Here is a 20,290-nt window from a genome sequence, read left to right as displayed (position 1 = left end):
TATTTCAAAATTAGGCCTGGCCTAATACCTCGAGTTATACTTGGTTTTTGGACAGGGTCCAGCAGTCATAGCCAATACTGACAGTCTGTAAAGGCCAAAGAGAAAGAGACTGTCACTGATGCAAAACAAGGATAGCTACGAAGTGATGATATTCTTGTGTGGCTCAGAATCTGTCTTCATAGGTTGATCTGGAAGCACAGTTCCTCTGGAGTGCTGATTGCATCATTTTTAAAAATGTGCAGAAGGAGCACTACTTGCTGCAAGCACAGGTGGTGGAGGCCGGGGCCTGGGCTTAGGAGGCAGCATGTTTCTTGGTGCTGGGGTCAGGGAGCTGGTGCATGTCCTCCTGCTGGGAAACACTGAGAGGCAAGTGTAGGGACTGAAGGAGCGCTAGGTTCTCAGGCAATGCTTTGTTGCAAATCCTTGAAGAGTTCCCCTCTTCCGGTCTTCCATGCAAATACTGTATGATTGTATTTGTTCTGGAACTTGACCAGGATTTCAGCAGTAGCTCATTGTAAAACTTGGCACCCTCTTTCAAAATAGCGATTCATCTGGCTCCTGTAGGAACTGGGATCTTGCACCAGCTGTCACATAAACCCTGGCTCAGCCCCTCCTCCACAGGCCCGGCACCCACCGCATCCAGGATATCCTGGATGTTGCCAAACGTCCATGCCCATGGGCTATAATCTTTTCACCCACAGAGGAATAACATGCTGTTTTTTCCAGTGTATCACCCAGGACCCCAGCAACCTTCATGTCCCTTCGCTGAGCCCCCACAGCAGTCTTACTATCCATAGCAGCAATCTGTCTGCTCAGAAGCTCAGCTGGTTCAGTTTAGAGGGGAAGATATAGCGACCCTGCATTAAGTTTATTAAACTCCGTGCACTTGTTAATATAGTGTACTCTACTGTACTGAATGTGGTATATAATTTCTGTATGTGGCTAAAAGCTGTGCCCTAATTCCATGTGAAATCTGCTGCTCTTGCAATATAAACACTAAGTGTAATGGAATTTGAAATAAATTACATTGCACTTCCTAAAATTTGAAAACTAGGAACTAAGAATGGAAGTGAAATGTGAGATTACTCTTCTTTTTATATGAGACATGAATGGATATCAGATACTTATAAAGATGGCTTCAGTACTGATAGTCAAAAAACTAAACTTTCTTTGTCTACTGATGTGCTTTGATTTCCAATATGCTATTTTGAGTAAACAAATCATTATAAATCTTTTTTTTTTTTGACAGGCAGAGTTAGACAGAGAGAGAGACAGAAAGACAGACAGAGAGAAAGGTCTTCCTTCTGTTGGTTCACCCCCCAAATTGCCGCTATGGCTGGCGATGCGCCAATCCATAGCCAGGAGCCAGGAGCTTCCTCCTGGTCTCCCATGCGGGTGCAGGGACCCAAGCACTTGGGCCATCCTCCACTGCCTTCCCAGGCCACAGCAAAGAGCTGGACTGGAAGAGGAGCAACCGGGACGGAATCCGGCACCCCAACCGGGACTAGAACCCGAGCTGCTGGCACCACAAGTGGAGGATTAGCCTAGTGTGCTGTGGCACCGGCCTACAAATCTTATAATTTAAAAATAAATTGCTTACAAGCTGGGGCTGGCAGCATGGCACAGTAGGTTAATCCTCCACCTGTGGTGCCAGCATCCCATATGGGCGCCGGTTCTGGTCCCAGCTGCTCCACTTCCAATCTTGCTCTCTGCTGTGGTCTGGGAAAGCAGTAGAAGATGGTCCAAGTGCTTGGGCCCCTACACCCACTTGGGAGACTTGGAAGAGGCAACTGGCTCCTGGCTTTGGATCGGCACAGCTCCAGCCATTGTGGCTACTTAGGGGGTGAGCCAATGGAAGGAAGACCTTTCTCTCTCTCTCCCTCTCACTGTCTGTAACTCTACTTCTCAAATAAATAAATAAAATCCTTAAAAAAAAATTACTTACAAGCCAAAAAAATGTGCAAAGCCTCCTCAGATGGGTATTTTAAAAGGTAACACTTAGTTGAATAAAGTCCTATTGCCTTAAAATGACCTCTTTGGGGGCCAGCGCAGTGGTGTAGCAAGTAAAGCCGCAGCTTGTAGTGCCGGCATCCCATATGGGTACTGGTTTGGGTCCTGACTGCTGCACTTCTGGTCCAGCTCTCTGCTATGGCCTGGGAAAGCAGTGGAAGTAGGCCCAAGTCCTTGGGTCCTTTTGACCATGTGGGAGACCTGGAAGAAGCTCCTGGCTCCTGGATTTGGATCAACCTAGCCTGGCCATTGCTGCCATCTGGAGAGTGAACCAACAACTGGAAAACCTCATTCTCTCTCTATCTGCTTTTGCCTCTCTGTAACTCTGCCTTTCAAATAAATAAATGAATCTTTTTTTTAAAAAAAGTGACCTATTCCATTCTGACATAAAACTGGGAGGCCAGTCACTATGGAGAAGGAGTTAGGAAAGTTGTTCACATGACCCTTGTTTGTAACTGTAAAACACTGTTTTATAATAATAAAATATATACACCCAGTCTAAAGTAGAAAATCAGCTGAACATTGGGATGCCATGATTGGACTGGGCTCTCCCTGCCCCCACAAAAAAAAAAAAGTTTTGAGTGCAGAGGCAGATACCATCAGGTCTCCTAGGGACACTATCTTGGTTTAACTCACTGAATTGGAGTGGTACAGCTGGCCCTACAAGATTCTGGTCTCTAGGCTCAATGTCATTTGTTTCTTCAATGGGTACTATGTGGGTGGCCAGTATTCTCTCCAGGGATTCCATTAGGGGAAATTAGGGGAAATCCCGGATCCTTGCCAGGAAATCCCAGGTCAGGGCAGGAAATAACTACCTGCATGTAGCCCCCAGGCTGACTGAAGGCCACTTGACGTCCCTACCAGCAGAGCATCTGGGTGATGCATCGGGCTGGACTCCTGGCTTCCCATTCACCACTGTCTGAAGCACACATTGCTTTTTCTCCTTACCTCAGTTTCTTCTACAGACAACCAGAGCATTAAACAGAAAAGGAGTGTGCAGGCCTTGGTGCCTGGCCAGCGGGCCAACATGCAGCTGTCCCTTTCCTTTGTCCCTCTTATTTCTGATTCCCCTGTAGTTCTTTAAAAGCCCCAAACCCCCTGAAGGAGGGTGGTGGTTCTTGAGACCCTGGGGTCTGCCATGCTTTCATCTGTCAGCAGATTAAATGTTCTCTTCCCTTCATCCCAAACCTTGGCCTCATTATTTTGATTGGCACTGGGGTTAGGGACTGAGTTTTTGGTAACAAGCTATATACCCATGAAGACAACAGGTCCAAGTGCCATGTCCATTCTCTAGAAAAGTATATACAAAATGATTCTAAGTGAAGATGAATACAAAATAGTGAATTCACACAGACCATTTAATGGAAATGAAAATATTAGGCAAAAAATCACACTCATCTTAAGTTACATAAAACAGTCCCTTTTTTCTTCACATTTGCTTAACTCATAATAAAATAGAAGAAAACTTCTATTTTGGAAAACTGCTACTTCCCAATTCTTCCTGAACAAATATTTAAGCAATGTCTTTTTATCATTTTACTGAGATTAATGTTTAGGACATCAGACTGTTTCTCTTCAAACATTAAAAAAAAAAAAAAAACCTTTCAAGTCAGTAAATCAGAAAAACAAGGATGCTTTCCACACAAAGGTTGGAGCCCGCAAGCCACCTGGTGAAGAAGGAAGTTGGAAGAGGTTAAATACTGGGGCTGCCTCTCCTGTCAGCATAGAGGTCCAGCTTCTCAGTCAACATGAAGGCACTTCTGATCCTGGGGCTTCTCCTCCTTTCCTACACTGTCCAGGGCAAGATCTATGAAAGGTGTGAGTTGGCCAGAACTCTGAAAAGTCTTGGACTGGATGGCTACAAGGGAGTCAGCTTGGCAAACTGTAAGTCTCCACTCTTTCCAACTTCCTGAGACCATACCCAGCCCATTTCCCAAAGCCTTTGATAGAGATCATGTTGGGCCCCAATATCTCTCCCCTGGCCTGTGAAGAGAGACCAGGAATCATGAAGACTCAAACTGCGCATATTAGCACAGTTAGCATCTTAATGGTAGGTTTTACAGCGACTCACAGGCCCACATCAAAGAAAGGAACATCCGATTTGCTGTTAGACTCAGATAGACCTGAGCCTATCAACTCTGCTGATTTTTCTATTCAAGGCTGCATGTTGCCTGAGCCATGGGAGCAGGGAGAGGTTAAAAGCAAAGAAGAAACTGTTACTTTAATATTTTTGAAGCACCTTCTCTTGCTGCAGTAGTAGCAGAAGTTCACTTGCATTACAAAAATGGTTCTCTTAAGGCCTTTCTTCACTAAAGTGTTCAGTTATAAGTTAAACGCATCAAGTCATTGGTAAAACAGAGTTAGACACATGGATTGCTTTTTGTTTACACTGTAAGTCATTTTATGTTGCTGTTCATTACAAAAAATTACTTTTTCAGGGATGTGTTTGAGCAAATGGGAGAGCAGTTATAACACAAAAGCTACACACTACAACCCTGGAGACCAAAGCACCGATTATGGAATATTTCAGATCAATAGCCGCTACTGGTGTGATGACGGCAAAACCCCAGGAGCAGTTAACGCCTGCCATATACCCTGCAGTGGTAAGACTGGATAATACTTCAGTGATGGCACAGGACCTCTCTGGGTGTCTTGTAAGAGTAGAGATTCAAGACAAATTCGTGAGGGACCTAGGAAAGCTCCCATCACAGCTTCCAGAAAGTTTTGTTATCCTCCTCCTAATTCCCCAAGTAAGAAAGTAAAGAGCTGGTAGTATGAAAGGTTGGTGCTCTTTCATATGCACAAGTTTCTGGAATGATCTGTTAAATGATTGTAAATGGCCTCACTGATGCTTTCCTCCTGCTGACTCAGGGGAGGAGAGGAGTGATTTGGTCTTGGTTCCTATTTTGATTGTGTATGTATTACTATGAAATGTTCTGAATACACAGAAAATTAGAGGTGGTAGTATAACAAACAGCCATAAATGCAGCTTTTTATTTATTTATTTTCTTTATTTGAAAGATAGAGTTATGCAGAGAGAGGGAGAGACAGAGAGGTCTTCCATCTGCTGATTCACTCCCTAAATGACTGCAACAGCTGGGGCTGGGCATGCCGGAGCCAGGAGCCAGGAGCTTCATCCATGTCCCCATGTGAGAGTAGGGGCTCAAGCACATGAGCCATCTTCTGCTGCTTTCCCAGGTGCATTAGCAGGGAGCATGATCAGAAGTAGAACAGCCACAAATTGAGTAGCAACCATATGGGATCCCAGCATCATAGGCGAGCAGCATAACCCACTGTACCACATGCCAGCCCCCATAAGTCCAACTTCATACTTTTTTATTTATTTATTTTAAATACAGAAGGACAGACACACAGATCTCATATCAGCTTCTCATTCCCTAAATACCCACAACAGCTGGGTGTGGGCCAGGCAGAAGCTAGGAGCCCAGAACTCAATCTCAGCCTGCCATGTGTGTGGCAGGGACCCAGCTACCGGAGCCATCACCTGCTCCATCTCCGGATAGCAGGGAGCTAGGATTGGGAGCAGACTGAGGACTCTGAACCCAGGCAATCCAGTATGGGATGCAGGCTTCCAAGCGGCATCTTTCTTGCTTTGCCTAATGACCGCCCTCAGATATCTGACTTTTAAATTCTTAACTTTTTGCAATAGTTGCTTCTTCTCTATGTAGTTTTTGTTGAAGGATTTTAAAATGAATTAAAAACATTATGTCTTTCATTTCTAAATTCTGTAGTTTGTATCTCTAAAAACCGCAGTTCATACATAATCATTATACAACAGCCAGCACTTGGCCGCCAGGCCAAAGCCAGGAGCCAGGCACTCCGTTTGGTCTCCTAAATGGGTGGTAGGAACCCAGATATTTCCCAGGCACATTGACAGGGAACTGGGTCAGAATGAAGCAGCCAGGACCTAAACAAGTTCTCTAAAAGGGGATGTTGGTGTCTCAAGCAGCAGTTTGACCTGCTGTACCACACAACACCCACATCAAGAAGATTAATTTTTACATATTCTTTTATAATCTAGTTAAATTACTTTCAAATGTATTTTGCATTGTATAATAGCATGAAGTCATTAAATAAAAATTAGAAAATACAAACTGGAATAAAATAGCAACCGTAACCTTACTATCAGAGATGTCTGACCATTGTCACTTTTGCTATATATTCTTCCAGAATGTACATCAATCATGTACATGCAAGTAAAATTACAGGGACTGGCACTGAGGTGTAGCAGGTAAAGCCATCGATGCAGTGATGGCATCCCATATGGATGCTGGTTCAAGTCCCAGCTGTTCTACTTCCTGTCCAGCTCCCTGCTAATGTCCTGGGAAAGCAGCAGAAGATGGCCCTAGAGATTGGGCCCTTGCACCCAAGTGGGAGACCTGAAATTAGCTTCTGGCTCCTGGCTTTGGATTGGCCCAGAACCATTTGGCTGTTGAGGTCATTTGGGGAGTGAACCAGTAGATGGAAGATATCTCTGTCTCTCCCTCTTTCTCTCTCTGTAACTCTGCCTTTCAAATAAATAAATAAACCTAAAAATAAAATTATATCATGTATACATGTACCCATATATAAACATGACAGCAATGTAAATTTTTATAAAAATTAAATTGTATTAAATAGACTGCTATACAGTTTACATCTGATACAATACTATCTCCATATCAACAAATACAAATATCTATTATCATTTTAAAGGATGAGTAGAATTCCACTCTATGATTATTCTGTAATGTGTTTATCTACTTCTTCCTTTTTTTTTTTTTTTTTTTTTTTTTTTGAAAGGCAGAGTGGATAGTGAGGGAGAGAGAGACAGAGAAAGGTCTTACTTTTTGCTGTTGGTTCACCCTCCAATGGCCGCTGCGGCCGGCACATCGTGCTGATCCGAAGCCAGGAGCCAGGTGCTTCTCCTGGTCTCCCATGCAGGTGCAGGGCCCAAGCACTTGGGCCATCCTCCACTGCCTTCCCGGGCCATAGCAGAGAGCTGGCCTGGAAGAGGGGCAACCGGGATAGAATCCGGCGCCCTACCGGGACTAGAACCCGGTGTGCCGGCGCCACAAGGTGGAGGATTAGCCTGTTAAGCCACGGCGCTGGCTCTACTTCTTCCTGTTAAGCAATTAGGTTGTTTCCAGTTTTTCACTTAATAATTGCTGTGAACATCTTCATGCAAACACCTTTGGATAGATGTCTCATTAGTTCTTTATGATGAAGTTGCAATAGTACAATTGCCGAGTAAAAAATTACTAGGCATGCTTTTTCCTACATTGTCTAGTATGCAGTGGACCTTCCATATCGTGGTAATTCCAGAGCTTCCATTGTAAATGAGACAAAATGCTTTATTTGCTGCCTGAGAGAAAAGAGTGAAGAGAGTTTTTCCCCACCATTACTGCCTAATGGACTCTTGAAAAATAATTTCTTTATATTCTTTCCTTAGTCCAACAAAATAAAACTGGCTAACCCTAAATGTAAAATGAAATCGCTGTGCAATTTGCTTTCATTTCTCACCACCTATTTTTCAGATTTGTTGAAAAATGACATCACTCAAGCTGTAGCTTGCGCAAAGAGGGTCGTCAGCGATCCACAAGGCGTCAGAGCATGGTATGTGTTTCATATATACGTGAGAGAAGACTTTCTAAGCCCAAAATATGCTGTTGAGAACTGAACATGGTAGTTTTGAGTCTGTGCTACAGTGTATTGCCTAAATCCTTGAAGAAACAATGTATTTTAATGGACTCAGAATCTCATTCTTTCATTCCTCATTTTGGGGGATTTCTAGGGTTTCTAAGATTGTCCACATTCTGCCAGTTCCTTGCCATGTCTTGAGATTAGGTTTAGAATAAGCAAATGTGGAACGTGCTGTACCTGCTGTTGCACAGAGCACTTCACTCAGTGTTTGCACTTGGCATCCTGAGCTCTCCTGAGGGCAGAAGGGAGGCTGAAGTGCTTTGTGTGTGTATTTCCATTTAGCAAGTAGCAATGCCTCAGTCTGTCTGTGGTCTTCACTTTAGTTATTTGTCTACTTTTCTTTTATAAAAAATGAACTAGATAGTGTAAAATGTCATAATGTTAGATGGAACTGCATAAAACATTTTGGCTTCCTTTTCTTCAGATAAGGTGTTATTTGGAAACTTTCCCATCCCCCACCCAACCGCCCATTCTTCTACATCCAAAGTCGAAGGCAGGTTATCTTACCGGATCCATCACATCTTCTGAATTGTAAAACTACTCATCCCACTTTTTACAAAACTTTATTGAGTTACTATATTTAAGGGGCAGAGGGACAAAGACAGAAATATGTTCTATGCCCTGATTCAGTCTGACATGGCCACAACAGCCAGGGCTGGGCCAGGCCAAAGCCAGGAGGCCAGAACACAGTCTTAGGTTCCCACATGGGGGGCAGAGATACAAGTATTTGAGCCATCAGCTTCTGCCTCCCAGGGTGCACATTAGCAGGCAGTTGGCAGCAGAAGGGAAGACCCGGATTCTCACACCAGCACCATGGTGGATGCAGACATCTGGATGAGCAACATCATGGCTGCACAGAACCCTGCCCCCCACTTAGGCCACTTTCCTCCCATCTTCAGCAACCCAGAAAACTTATGCTGTGCCGTAGAAGATGCCACAAAAAGGATGGTGCACTTTGTAACACAGCAGCCTCCCATCCTAGGGAGGTGAATAGGCCTCCACCCCAGACACAGAACTCTTGTTTTCTTTCCATGTCCTTTTGACTAGACCCAAGCATGCATTCATTGGGCTAGCTGGGGCACAATCTGGTCCCTCCTTAGAGAAATGAAAAACACTAAATACCAGCCATCATTTGACTTCTGAGAAAGAAGTCAGCAACAGCTTGAAGAAAAATTCCTCTTTTCAACCAAAAATGTGGGTAGACCCAGGTAACTATGCATATTTGACAGGAAACTGAACATTTATTCACATACAAAATTAACCATGATTTCTTGTCTTTATGCTTTTTTGTCACATCAAAGGTTTAATTGCAACATTGGACCTCAGTTCTTATTCAGTAAATCTGTGTCTCAGGAGGAGTCAAGATTGAAGACATCACTATGTGTCACTTTTTAGCATCTCTCCTCATTTCAAATTAGAACATGTATTTGAAATGTAGTGCCGTGGTCTCAGCTGTGCTGTTGATAGTGGCTGAAACCGGAAGACATTTTTTAAGCCCTTCGGTCATCCATCCTTGCTATTTATGTCGCCTTCTTGTTTGGAACAAGAAGCAAAGAAATTCACAAACACCTGTCTCAAATTAACAGGTCTTCAGCTTGCAAAGTCATTTCTTCATAGTGAAGCAAGCTTGAGGAGAGGGCCCGCTTCAGCTGTTTCTTTCTTCCTGGAGAAGTAGGCAGGATAGCTGCATCCCAAGGGCAAAAGCAGAGTGTCCGTTTGTGTTCCAAATCCTGGTAGTATGTGGAGAAGACCCCCACCTTTGCAGAACAGGGAAAGAGACTGGATAGGAGTCAGAATTCTGTCTTCAAGATGAACACGCAGATGTCAAGGCTAATGTTCTTCCCGTGTTGGGGAAGCTCGCACGGTGCAGCAGCTGCACTTGGCCATCCCTCTCCTTTTCTAGGTTGTTTTCGTTCATGAGGTGTTTTGTTCTCCCAAAATGTTTGAAGTCTGTACTTGTATTTTTCCATGAAGACATATTTTAACCCCTTCACTTGTTTTGCCTTTCTCTACAGGATGGCGTGGAGAAGTCATTGTCAAAACCAAGATCTCACTTCGTATATTCAGGGCTGTGGAGTGTAACTGCAGAATTTTCTTCTTCCGCTCATCTTGTCTCTTTTCGGTAGCCAGTGTTGCCTTTTCAAACAAACTAACATTGTCCCAGAAGCAGGAGCAAAATATGGCCTTTCTTCTTAGCTACCAAATACATCGCCAGTGCACTCAGTTCTTGAACAGAAATAACCCAGACTTACTCTTCCTCAGTTTTGGATTAAAATATTAAAGAGGACAGTCTCATAACACATGTGTCTAGGGCAGAATGCCAGCTGCGTGGGCCCCGATGCCTCCTGTCAGGCACCTCCAACACAGGAACACTGACCCCTCTTCAGTGGGTGATACACAGCTGTTAAAGGAGCAGTCGTACTGCCTGGGTTAAGAATTTTGTTTTCATAAGGTGTATGTGACCTTTGCTTTGAATATTTTCTGGGAAAGATTTCATTTATACATCTTTACAAAAAGAATGTCCAGTTAAATATCAATCTGTTTTAGCCCCTTAAAGAACCTTTTGATGCATCTTGCTATTGTGGAGGGGTTAGATGAGCAGTTGTTGTTTCTTAACTTTATTTAGATTTGTGCATTATAACTAAATCTGAGTCAGGTGAGCTCACAGGTATTGAAATGATTGCTGATTAACCACAGGTATGAAATTATGCATGTTGTAACAAAGTATATTATCATTAAAGGCTTTGCAGTGCATACCTTTGTCTTTCTTTCTTAATAAATATTTATTTACTTACTTTATTTGAAAGGAAAGGGGCCGAGATAGATGAACACACAGAGGTCTCCCATCCACCAGTTCACTCCTCAGATGCCTACAACCACTGTGGTAGGAGCAGGCCAAAGTCGGGAAGCAGTAACTCAGTCCAGGTCTGCATTGTGGGTGGCAGGGACCCAACCACTTGAACCATGACCTGCTGCATCCTAGGATGTGCATAGCAGGAAGCTAGAACTGGGAGTGGGACTGAGTCTCAAACCAGGCACGCCACTGTGGCATGCAGGGATTAGAACCGGCACCCACATGGGATGCCAGCGCTGCAGGCTGGGGCTTTACCCTGCTGCACCACTGCACCGGCTCCCTCTCCGTAATCTTAAGGCCCTATCTCCAACAACAACAACAAAATTAGGTTAAAAAATTTCATCTTTTTCTATAATTCAGTTTGGCCACACTATAAACTAGATAATAAAGGTCAATGGCTTGGGGCTGGCATTGTTGCATAGTGGGTAAAGCTACCACCTGTGAAGCCAGCACCCCATATGGACACCGGCTCATGTCTCAGCCGCTCCACTTCCCATGCAGCTCCCTGCTAATGGCCTGGGACGAGCAGCAGCAGATGGTCCAAGTGTGTGGACCCTTATACCTACATGGGAGACCCAGAGGAAGCTCCTGTCTCCTGTCTTCGGCCTGTCCCAGCCCTGGCCATCATGACCTTCTGGGGAATGAGCCAAAGGGTGGGAGATATCTCTCTGTTTCTTCCTCTTTAATTCCGACTTTCAAAATAAATCAATAATTTTTTTAAGATTTACTTATTTATTTATTTATTTGAAAGAATTACAGAGGAGGAGCCCAGTGCTGTGGCATAGCAGATAAGGCCACCATCCTCCAGTGCCAGCATCCCATATGGGTGCCCGTTCAAGTCCTGGCTGCTCCACTTCCCGTCCAGCTCACTGCTATGGCCTGGGAAAGCAGTAGATGGCCCAAGTCCTTGGACCCCTGTACCCATGTGGGAGGCCTGGCTCCTGGCTTCAGATTGGTATAGCTCTGGCCGTTGTGGTTAACTAGAGAGTGAACCAATGGAAGAAAGACCCCTCTCTCTTTCTCTGCCTCTCTCTCTCTCTCTCTCTCTCTGTGTGTGTGTGTGTAACTCTGACTTTCGAGTAAATAAATAAATAAATAAATATTTTTTAAAAAAAATTATAAAGAGGGGAAGATAACAGAGAAAGAGGTCTTTGATTCGCTGGTTCACTCCCCCAAATGGCCACAACAGCAGGGGCTGGGCCAGACTGAAGCCAGGAGCCAGGAGCCAGGAGTCAGGAGGTGCTGGGTATCCTGCATGGATGCAGGGACCTCAGAGCCTGAGCCATCTTCTGCTGCTTTCCCAGGCACATTAGCACGGAGCTAGATTGGAAGTGGAGCAGCCAGGACTCAACTGGAGCCCATTTGAGACGCCTGCACTGCAGACAGTGGGCCAACCTGCTATGCCACAGTACCATAAATAAATATTTTTTAGAAATATTTAATGGCTCGAAAATGGGACCTCTGACTCCCAGATTATCTGAGACCAGATGTGGGTGAGTGGGGGTATTTATTTGGTTTTTACTCCAGGTCCTTGTCATGCACAAAGATATGCATTCTAAGTACTGACTCAAATAAGGTAAATTTTATTCAAAAGGTGAGAAAGTCACCACACACACACATTAGCATGTGGTGCCCCACACAGAAAAACACCCATTGTGGGTAGGCAATGAGCCGAAAGATTTGCCCAAAAGGTGAAGAGGTGGGTACAGAGGGGGCACCTGCCAGTCCCTGCAGTCATGGTCTGCGGTGGAAGAGAGACCCTCTGCGAGTTGCTGGTCTCCTTTATCAGCCTCTCCATGTGGAGCTCCTGGGAATTATATGGCACCTCCACAAGTTCCCCATGGAGTTCAATATCTGTATTTTCATGGCATCATCCCCCATGGTCCCAGATAAAGCAGATGCATCCTGGGAAAGGGGGCATTTTGTTTGACAAGTAGGCAGATAGAATGACACATGGGCACAGGGTATGGTGGCTTGCTGGTACCTCTAGCTCAGCAGACCTAACCTGTCTGCCTGCCTAGCCAGTAACAGCAGGAAATGGGATCAGAACCACAGAGTACCCAGAACTTGAACCAGGCACTCTGGCATGGGATATAGTCGCTCTAAGTGCCTTTCCCAATTTCGACCTAAGAAAAACTAGTTTCAGAGTATCGAATGTTCCCTGTTTTGGAAATCAATAACTTAAATCATCTTTTCTAAGACTTTCCCATTTACTCGAATACTTGCAAGTAAAAATGCCACAGTTATTAAACATAAAGCCAGCTGATGCACCAGAAAGAAGTCGATCTCCTTGTTCTTTAGTATTTGAAATAGCCAGTGGGTAGGATCAAGGAGGAGAGGCCTCTTAAAGGCGCAACAGCAGGTGTTGAAAAATGTTTTCCTCAAATGTTCTCAGCAAGAAAGACCAGAAAAATGGGCCAAGAATAAACCTGGGGAACCACTGATCCAACAAGAGATTCTGGAGACCCAGGAGGGCTTAGCATCCCATTCAGGGGAGAATTTCAGGGTTGGAGGACCATAACAAGCCGAGGCTCATACCAAGAGCCGATCTGAGTAAGGCCTCCAAGGAGTCGTGAGTGTTCTCTGAGCCCCACATTTGGCATCCACATATCATTGATGGAAACAAACAGGATCTGTAGAAAGGTTACTTTAAGTTTACTCAGGGCAGAAGATGAGTGACAGAAGCCTAGGAGACACAGGCCCAGTGACTTTCAAGGAGTCAGTTCTAGTCAGCATTTATATATGTCATAGTGAGCACACACTGGCTTTGCCCAAGAGGTAGGACTCACTAAATGCTGAGGGACACAGTTCTTATGGTTGTAGATCACTTTCCTTACAAACCCCTTCAGAGACACAAGTGCTATTATCTCCCGAAAAGAGGCTACTGAAAAGAAGGCTACTGATTACTTTTAGGGACATTGTATCTGATAATAGAAAAGGACTGTATCTTAAAGAACAAAGGATGGCTCAGGGATGCTCAAGAAAGCGAAGGCCTAACAGAACCTTTGTGTATATCACCCAAGTAAAACTGACCTCACAGACAGATTCATAGCACTGAATCTATTACTCTGATATGGGATGTGGGCAACCCCCTCAGTGGCTTAACCCAGTGTACCAGAATCTCATTCTTTCATTCCTCATTTCAGTTTAGGAGATTTCACTCCTCAAATGCCCACAACAATCACGACTGGGCCAGGCCAAAGTTGGGGGCCAGGAACTTGGTCCAGGTCTCCTACCATGGGTAGTAGCGACCCAACTATTTGAGTCATCACTTGCTGCCTCCCAGTGTGTGCATCAGGTGGACACTACAATTGAGAGCAGAACTGGGACTCAAACCCAGGTTTGAGTCTCTGATATGGGATTCTGGGAACCTGAAAGGATTATTTTAACTGTTGCTCTGCCATACGTATAAAAAAATAATTTGGCACTCTTAAAATCTCCTATGTATTCATCTGCATCTAAACAGCTGGATATTGCTGGATAAAAATCCACAAGCATGCTACACGTCTCACTTTAAATTCATAGCTACAGATCTCAAAGGGACCCTTAGGGTCCAGCACAGTGGCATAGCAGGTAAAGCTGCTTCCTGCAATGCTGGCATCACATATAGGCACCAGTTCGAGTCCCAGATGCTTCACTCCCAATCCAGCCCTCTGCTATGGCCTAGGAAAACAGTAGAAGATGGCCCAAGTCCTTGGGCCCCTGAACCCGCGTGGGAGACTCGGAAGAAACTCCTGGCTCCTGGCTTCAGACCGTTGCAGCCATCTGGAGAGTGAACGAGCAGATGGAAAACCTCCCTCACCCCCTACCTCTCTCTATAAGCCTTTCAAAGAAACAAATCTTTCCAAAAAATCATGTGTTGTATTTGGTTGCCATATTTTTTAGTCTCTTTCAATCTGGATCAGGTTCACTCCCCAAATGGTTGCAACAGAGGAAGCTGAGCCAATCAGAAGCCAGGAGCTTCTTCAAGTCTCCCACGTGGTTGCAGGAGCCCAAGCACTTAGGACATCTTCAACTGCTTTCCCAGGCCAAAGCAGAGAACTGGATCAGAAGTGGAGCATCCAGGACAGGAACCGGCACCCGTATGGGATGCAGGCATTGCAGGCAGCGGCTTAACTCACTATGCCACAGCGCTGGCGCCCCCTTGGTGTTTTTTAAGAACCATTTTTGTATTTTTATTTATTTGAAAGACAGAAACAGAGGGCAGGCAGACACAGAGACTCAGAAAGAGAGAGAGATCGATCTTCTTTCTGCTGGTTCCTCCCCAAATGCCCATAATAGCCAAGCCAGGGCCAGGCCAAAGGCAGGAGCCTGGATTTCAATCTAGGCCTCCCATATGAGTGTTAGGGACCCAACTCCTTGAGCCATTGCCTGCTGCCTATAAGGGTACACATTATTAGGAAGCTGGATGGGAAGTGGAGCTGAAACTCAAATTCAGGCACTCCAATATGGGATATGAGTATCCCAAGTGGTATTTTAACTACTGTGCCAAATGCTCGCCCTAATTTATATTTCTCCTATATCATTATATTTATATCAGAATTCATTAATTCACACCAATACCTGCAATTCTAATCTTACACCATGCCATGGGGTTTGAATTTTCTCCTTCTTCATGTTTTATGCTCGATTGTCTGACAGTGAGAAACATATATCCATATAAATGGCCTCAAAATGTATCAATCAATCTCCCAACACAGGCACACCATGTAGCAGATGCCTCCACTAAGGCTCTGAAGCCCCTCGGTGGGCTGCTCCTTCTCCCCACTGGATGCTCTCTATCATGTCACATCTCTAACACACCGTGCAGAGCCACTGTCCTGATAGGTAAGAGAGACGTGTTTGGCTCTGGTTCTCCTCCTTATTTCAAAAACCTAGAGCAGTGATTGGAATGAACATAAGTTGACTGAATAGCCATATTGCTCATGTAGTACATTCCTTCTGTGCTGAGCACTCTAAGATTTTCCTTACCCTTTAACCCACATGATTCCCATGCAATAGTTTCTGCAATCCAGTTTTAACTAGCTTATGTAAGTGTAGTTCATAGATCAGCCATGAGAGGGCAGCAGAAGGCCTCCACGCCAATGCCTACTTCGGCTTCAAGATTCTTGGACCACTCTGATGCCAATATACTCAGAAAGAATTTGAGTTAATTCAGATCAGTATAGCCCGAGGTGTACAAGAATGGGTCAAAGTAGAGTACTGAGACTTGGAGAATGGCAGTTCAGAAACACAGATGGGGCCTATATGATAGCCCAATAACGGGCTGACTATAGAAACTGCCAGAGATCAACAAAAGTCGACTGAAGAAGGCAGGCTGGGGCCCCCCTGGTGAGCAGTACATTAAGCCACTACCTGCCACGCCAGCATCCATGTGGGTGCTGGTTCGTGTCCCCACTGTTCCACTTCCGATCCAGCTCTGTTGCCAGTGCGCCTGGGAAAACAGTGGAAGATGCACTGCACACTGCAGCCATGTGGGAGGCCTGGAAGAAGCTCCTGGCCCCTGGCTGCAGCCTGGCTCAGTCCTGGCTGTTGTGGCCTTAGGGGAGTGAGCCAGGAGATGGAAGCTCTCTCTGTGTCTCTTCTTCTCTCTCTTTGTAACTATGCATTTCAAACGAATACATAAATCTTTTTTAAAAATTTGCTGGTATTTCTAAAAATTATCAGTTGTGATTTCCTTCTCTTTTAGCTTACCATGAACAGTGTTGTAGTTACTTTCATGCCTTTAAATATTAGGCTTCGGGGCAGCCCTGTGGTATAGTGGGTTAAGCCACCGCCTGCAACACTGGCATCCCATTAGGGCGCCGGTTCTAGTCCTGGTTGCTCCGCTTCCCATCCAGCTCTCTGCTATGGCCTGAGAAAGCAGTAGAAGATGGCCCAAGTCCTTGGGCCACTGCACCCACGTGGGAGACCTGAAGGAAGCTCCTGGCTCCTGGCTCCAGATCAGTCCAGCTCCAGCCATTGCAACCAACTTTGGAGTGGACCAATGGATGGAAGACTCTCTCTCTCTGCCTCTCCTTCGCTCTCTGTGTAACTGTGACTTTCAAATAAATGAATAAATCTTTAAAAAATAAATATTAGGTTTATATTATTCGCCCCCCCCCATTTTAGGATATTGGTTGCTCAACCTATAGGATTAAAAATGAAGCTCTATATCCTCTTCTCCTACCCTCATCATGTAGATCACTCTCTCCAAAGCCCATCCTTCCACGCGTGTGGGTTAAATCAATACTCAGTAGTCATAAATACACCTCCTTTTGTTGCACAGATCTTGTTTTCCCTGAAGCTAGTACCTGCATGATCCTTGAATCTCTTTAGGTTTCTGTGTATCCGTTCAACTCCCAGACTCTAGGTTGAACATTTGAATCTCTCTTCAGGTTCAGATGCAGCTGGAGTGCTGTCAAATCCATCCTCTGACACAGAATTTCCCAGATTTCTGACCAAAAGGAAGTCTGGCCGGGGCAGCCGGCTGTCTGTGCCTGCGCACAGCTGGCATTACGGCTCTTTCAGCATCCTCTTGGCATTCACTATGTTCCCCTTATGTTTCGTATCTAGTGTGTTTCCTGGGTTTCCCAATGTTCTCCTCCTTGGCTCATTCCCTCATTGTGATGGATCCATCTCTAGCATCTTCCTGAGAAAGGTGACTGAGAGGCACGTTTAGTTCAGATTGCGCATGTCTCAAACTTGGAGGTTAGTTGTCCAAGCGTTGACAACTAAATTGGAAGTAAGTTTCCTAGAAAATCGAGGGTAGCACTGCACTGCTCCCTAGACTGTTGCTACTGAGCAATCTGAAGCCGTTCTGATTCCAGAATCTTCATAACTGGACGTGTGGAGGATCTCCTCTGGGCCCCCGATGTTCTGCAGAGTTCACCAGGTGGGTCTGTCTTCATCTTGGCACAAGGTGGACTCCTTCAGTGTGGAAACTCCTATGCTTAAGTTCTGGCAAGCCCTCTGAAACCGTGTATTCATTACGTCCTCCCTTCCACTTTGTTCTCTCAGGGACTACAGCGGCCCTCTGGTGTTGGCAGGGCAGCGCCCAGGCGCGTGCGCGCTGTGCACGGCGTGCGCGCGCCACCCCGGCGCGCCTGCGTACTGCGTCGCCGTCGGCCCTCCTCCCGCTCTGCCCTCCTCCCGCGCCGCGCCGGGGCTGAATGGCCTTCAGGGACGGCGTCCGCCTGGACGGGTTGGCGGCTGCTGAGCGCCTCGAGCCGCTGTGACTCGCCTTCCCTCAGCCGGAAAGCGTCCGCCTGCGCCCGCGCGGGAGGAGCGGGTCCTCTGAGGGCAGCGGCGACCCCGCCGGCCCGGTCTCTTTCCCTGGCAGCGGCGGCCTCTTCCGTGGGACAATATGTTCAAGAGAATGGCCGAATTTGGGCCTGACTCCGGGGGGAGAGTGAAGGTCAGTGCCGGCCGCGCCGCCCTGCCGGGGGTGGCGCTCTCCCGCGCGTTTCCCCTTCGCGCCTTCTCCCCGGGGATTTGAACCGCGACTCCAAGGCTGAGAGCGAGCCAAAGGCGGAGAGCGAAAAAGCAGTGTCCCTTGGTCCCCAGGCTCGGCGCGTCACCGCCGGAACACAGACACGACCAGCGGGGGCTTGGGGAGCCCCGGACGCTGCTGCCCGCCCAGGTCCCGGTAGGCGGGTGCGCGGCGGAGGCACCCAGGCCTAGAAAGTTCAGGAAAGTGGCCGTGGGTCACGAGACGCCAAGGCGGCCGGCGAGAGACGAATGGATGCGTGCAAGGAACAACACTTGTGCCTGCCCGGCACCTAGGAAGCGGTGAACGGCGGCTGCTTGCTGTTTCACGGAGTCCGCCTGGAGCCTTGACGTGAGCCTTGACGGGGCGACGCTGATTTCCTAACCGCTCTGCTGTGGCCTCCTGCACGTCAGGTTTTAAGGCAGGACAGCTGGCTCCTGATGCTGAGAACCTGTTCTTACCCCCTCCTGGTTCTTAGCGCAGAAAGGAGATTTTTCTCTAAAAAAGAAATCGACCACTTTAAAAAAAAAACTTCTTTGCATTTTAAAGACAAGCACAGTGATCTCCCATGTATTGGTTCACTCCCCCCAATACCCGTAAGGGCCAGGCTGGAGCCAGGGACCTGCAACTCCATCCAGGTCTCGCACGTGGGTGGCAGGGACGCAAGTGCTTGAATCATGGCTTGTTCTGCCCCCAGTGTGGGCATTAGCAGGAAGCTGGGTGGGAATCGGAGGAGCTGTGTTGATTCAGGCACTTGGCTGTGGGTTCTACAACTCAGCATAACTGCTGAGCCAAACGCCCACTTTCGCACCAATCTAGTTTGTAGTTCTTTTTGAGTCCTCCTCCTCATATTATTTTTTACATTATCTTAATTATAGTGTGCCTAAAATTATTACATTGTGTTTTTTAGAAAGATTTATTTGGAAGGCAGTTAGAGGTCTTCCATCCACTGGTTCACCCCCCTGGTGGCCTCATCGGCAGGTGCTGCACTGATCCAAAGCCAGAAGCCAGGAGCTTTTTCCATGTCTCCCAGGCGGGTGCAGCAGCCCAAGGACTTGGGCTAACTTGTACTGCTTTCCCAGGCCGTAGCAGAGAGCTGGATTGAAAGTAGAGTAGCCAGGATCTAACCAGCGTCCATATGGAATGCCGGCACTGCAGGCAGCTTTTTAACCTGCTACGCCACAGCACAGGCCCCTAGATGCTGTATAAAAATAAATTGAGTTTTTTATATTCAAGTTACAACTGGACATGGTCAGTCTAGGTGGGAAAAGTTTAAGAGTGTAAGTGTCTTTTCGGTTAACTTTTTCATGAAACTTTGCATACACCTTCACTATAAGACTGCACTTTATATTAATTGCTGGTGCCACATTGTGTTTTAATAACCACACACGGTGGAAATTCTCTAAAAATTTCAAAAACTACTGAAATATCATAGAAGTGGAAAGAGATACCCAGTTCACTATCTCAGCTTCATACCATAATCATAAGCTTCATAAACATCCATTTTGCCCAGCCTTCTGGGGCAGGGTTTGGACTGATAGGAAGCTGCTATCAGACAAAGGGTGAAAACATTAGATTTGGAGGAAAAGTTAGAGAACTTTCTCTAGTTGAAATTATGGTGAGTTCTAAAAGTTTCTAGGTTTTAGTCCAGAGTGATTTGAGAAGTTAAATTTTACAGTCCGCAAATGCTTTTTCACCAAAAATAATGACATAAAGCTTCAAAGTTAGGGGATTTACTACTCTTCCTCACTGATTACTATGTGCTCTTTTAGGCATCTTTTTCCAATTTAGATAAATTTCTTCCAGGTAGCCTCTGGGTGAGCACTCTCTTCACTGAACTGCAAGTTCCTAGCAACACCATAGCAGCTATGGGGTCTGCTACGCACTCACCACATCAGGGCACTTGTACTCAGGCCTTGAACCCGCATTCCTATCTGCTCAGCATAAAAATGTCAGCAGTAGTATTTACTATGATTATTTAACTTTTTATTCAAACTGCTTGCCTTTTTTTTTTTTTTTTTTGACAGGTAGAGTTATAGACAGTGAGAGAAAGAGAGAGAGAGAAAGGTCTTCCTTCTGTTGGTTCACTCCCCAAATGGCCACCACGGCCAGTGCTGAGCCGATCCAAAGCCAGGAGCTGGGTACTTCCTCTCGGTCTCCCATGTGGGTGGAGGGACCCAAGCACTTGGGCCATCCTCCACTGCCCTCCTGGGCCACAGCAGAAAGCTGGACTGGAAGGGGAGCAACTGGGACTA

At 46.0% G+C, this 20,290-nt stretch overlaps 1 protein-coding gene across 1 annotated transcript; it reads left to right on the top strand.

Moving 5' to 3' along the window:
- The first annotated feature begins 3,758 nt into the window (after window positions 1–3,758).
- On the top strand, window positions 3,759–10,457 carry LOC133768581 (lysozyme C-like). The gene is made up of 4 exons (XM_062203256.1): window positions 3,759–3,894; window positions 4,449–4,613; window positions 7,548–7,626; window positions 9,729–10,457. The coding sequence occupies exons 1-4, from the start codon at window positions 3,759–3,761 to the stop codon at window positions 9,793–9,795; spliced, it is 447 nt and encodes a 148-aa protein (XP_062059240.1). The 3' UTR covers window positions 9,796–10,457.
- The last annotated feature ends 9,833 nt before the right edge of the window (window positions 10,458–20,290 follow it).

This window comes from Lepus europaeus, chromosome 10 (genome assembly GCF_033115175.1).
Source record: "Lepus europaeus isolate LE1 chromosome 10, mLepTim1.pri, whole genome shotgun sequence".
In the NCBI taxonomy this organism is placed as follows: domain Eukaryota; kingdom Metazoa; phylum Chordata; class Mammalia; order Lagomorpha; family Leporidae; genus Lepus; species Lepus europaeus.
The sequence above is the reverse complement of the archived record's forward strand: the minus strand, read 5'-3'. Positions and strand labels throughout refer to the sequence as shown.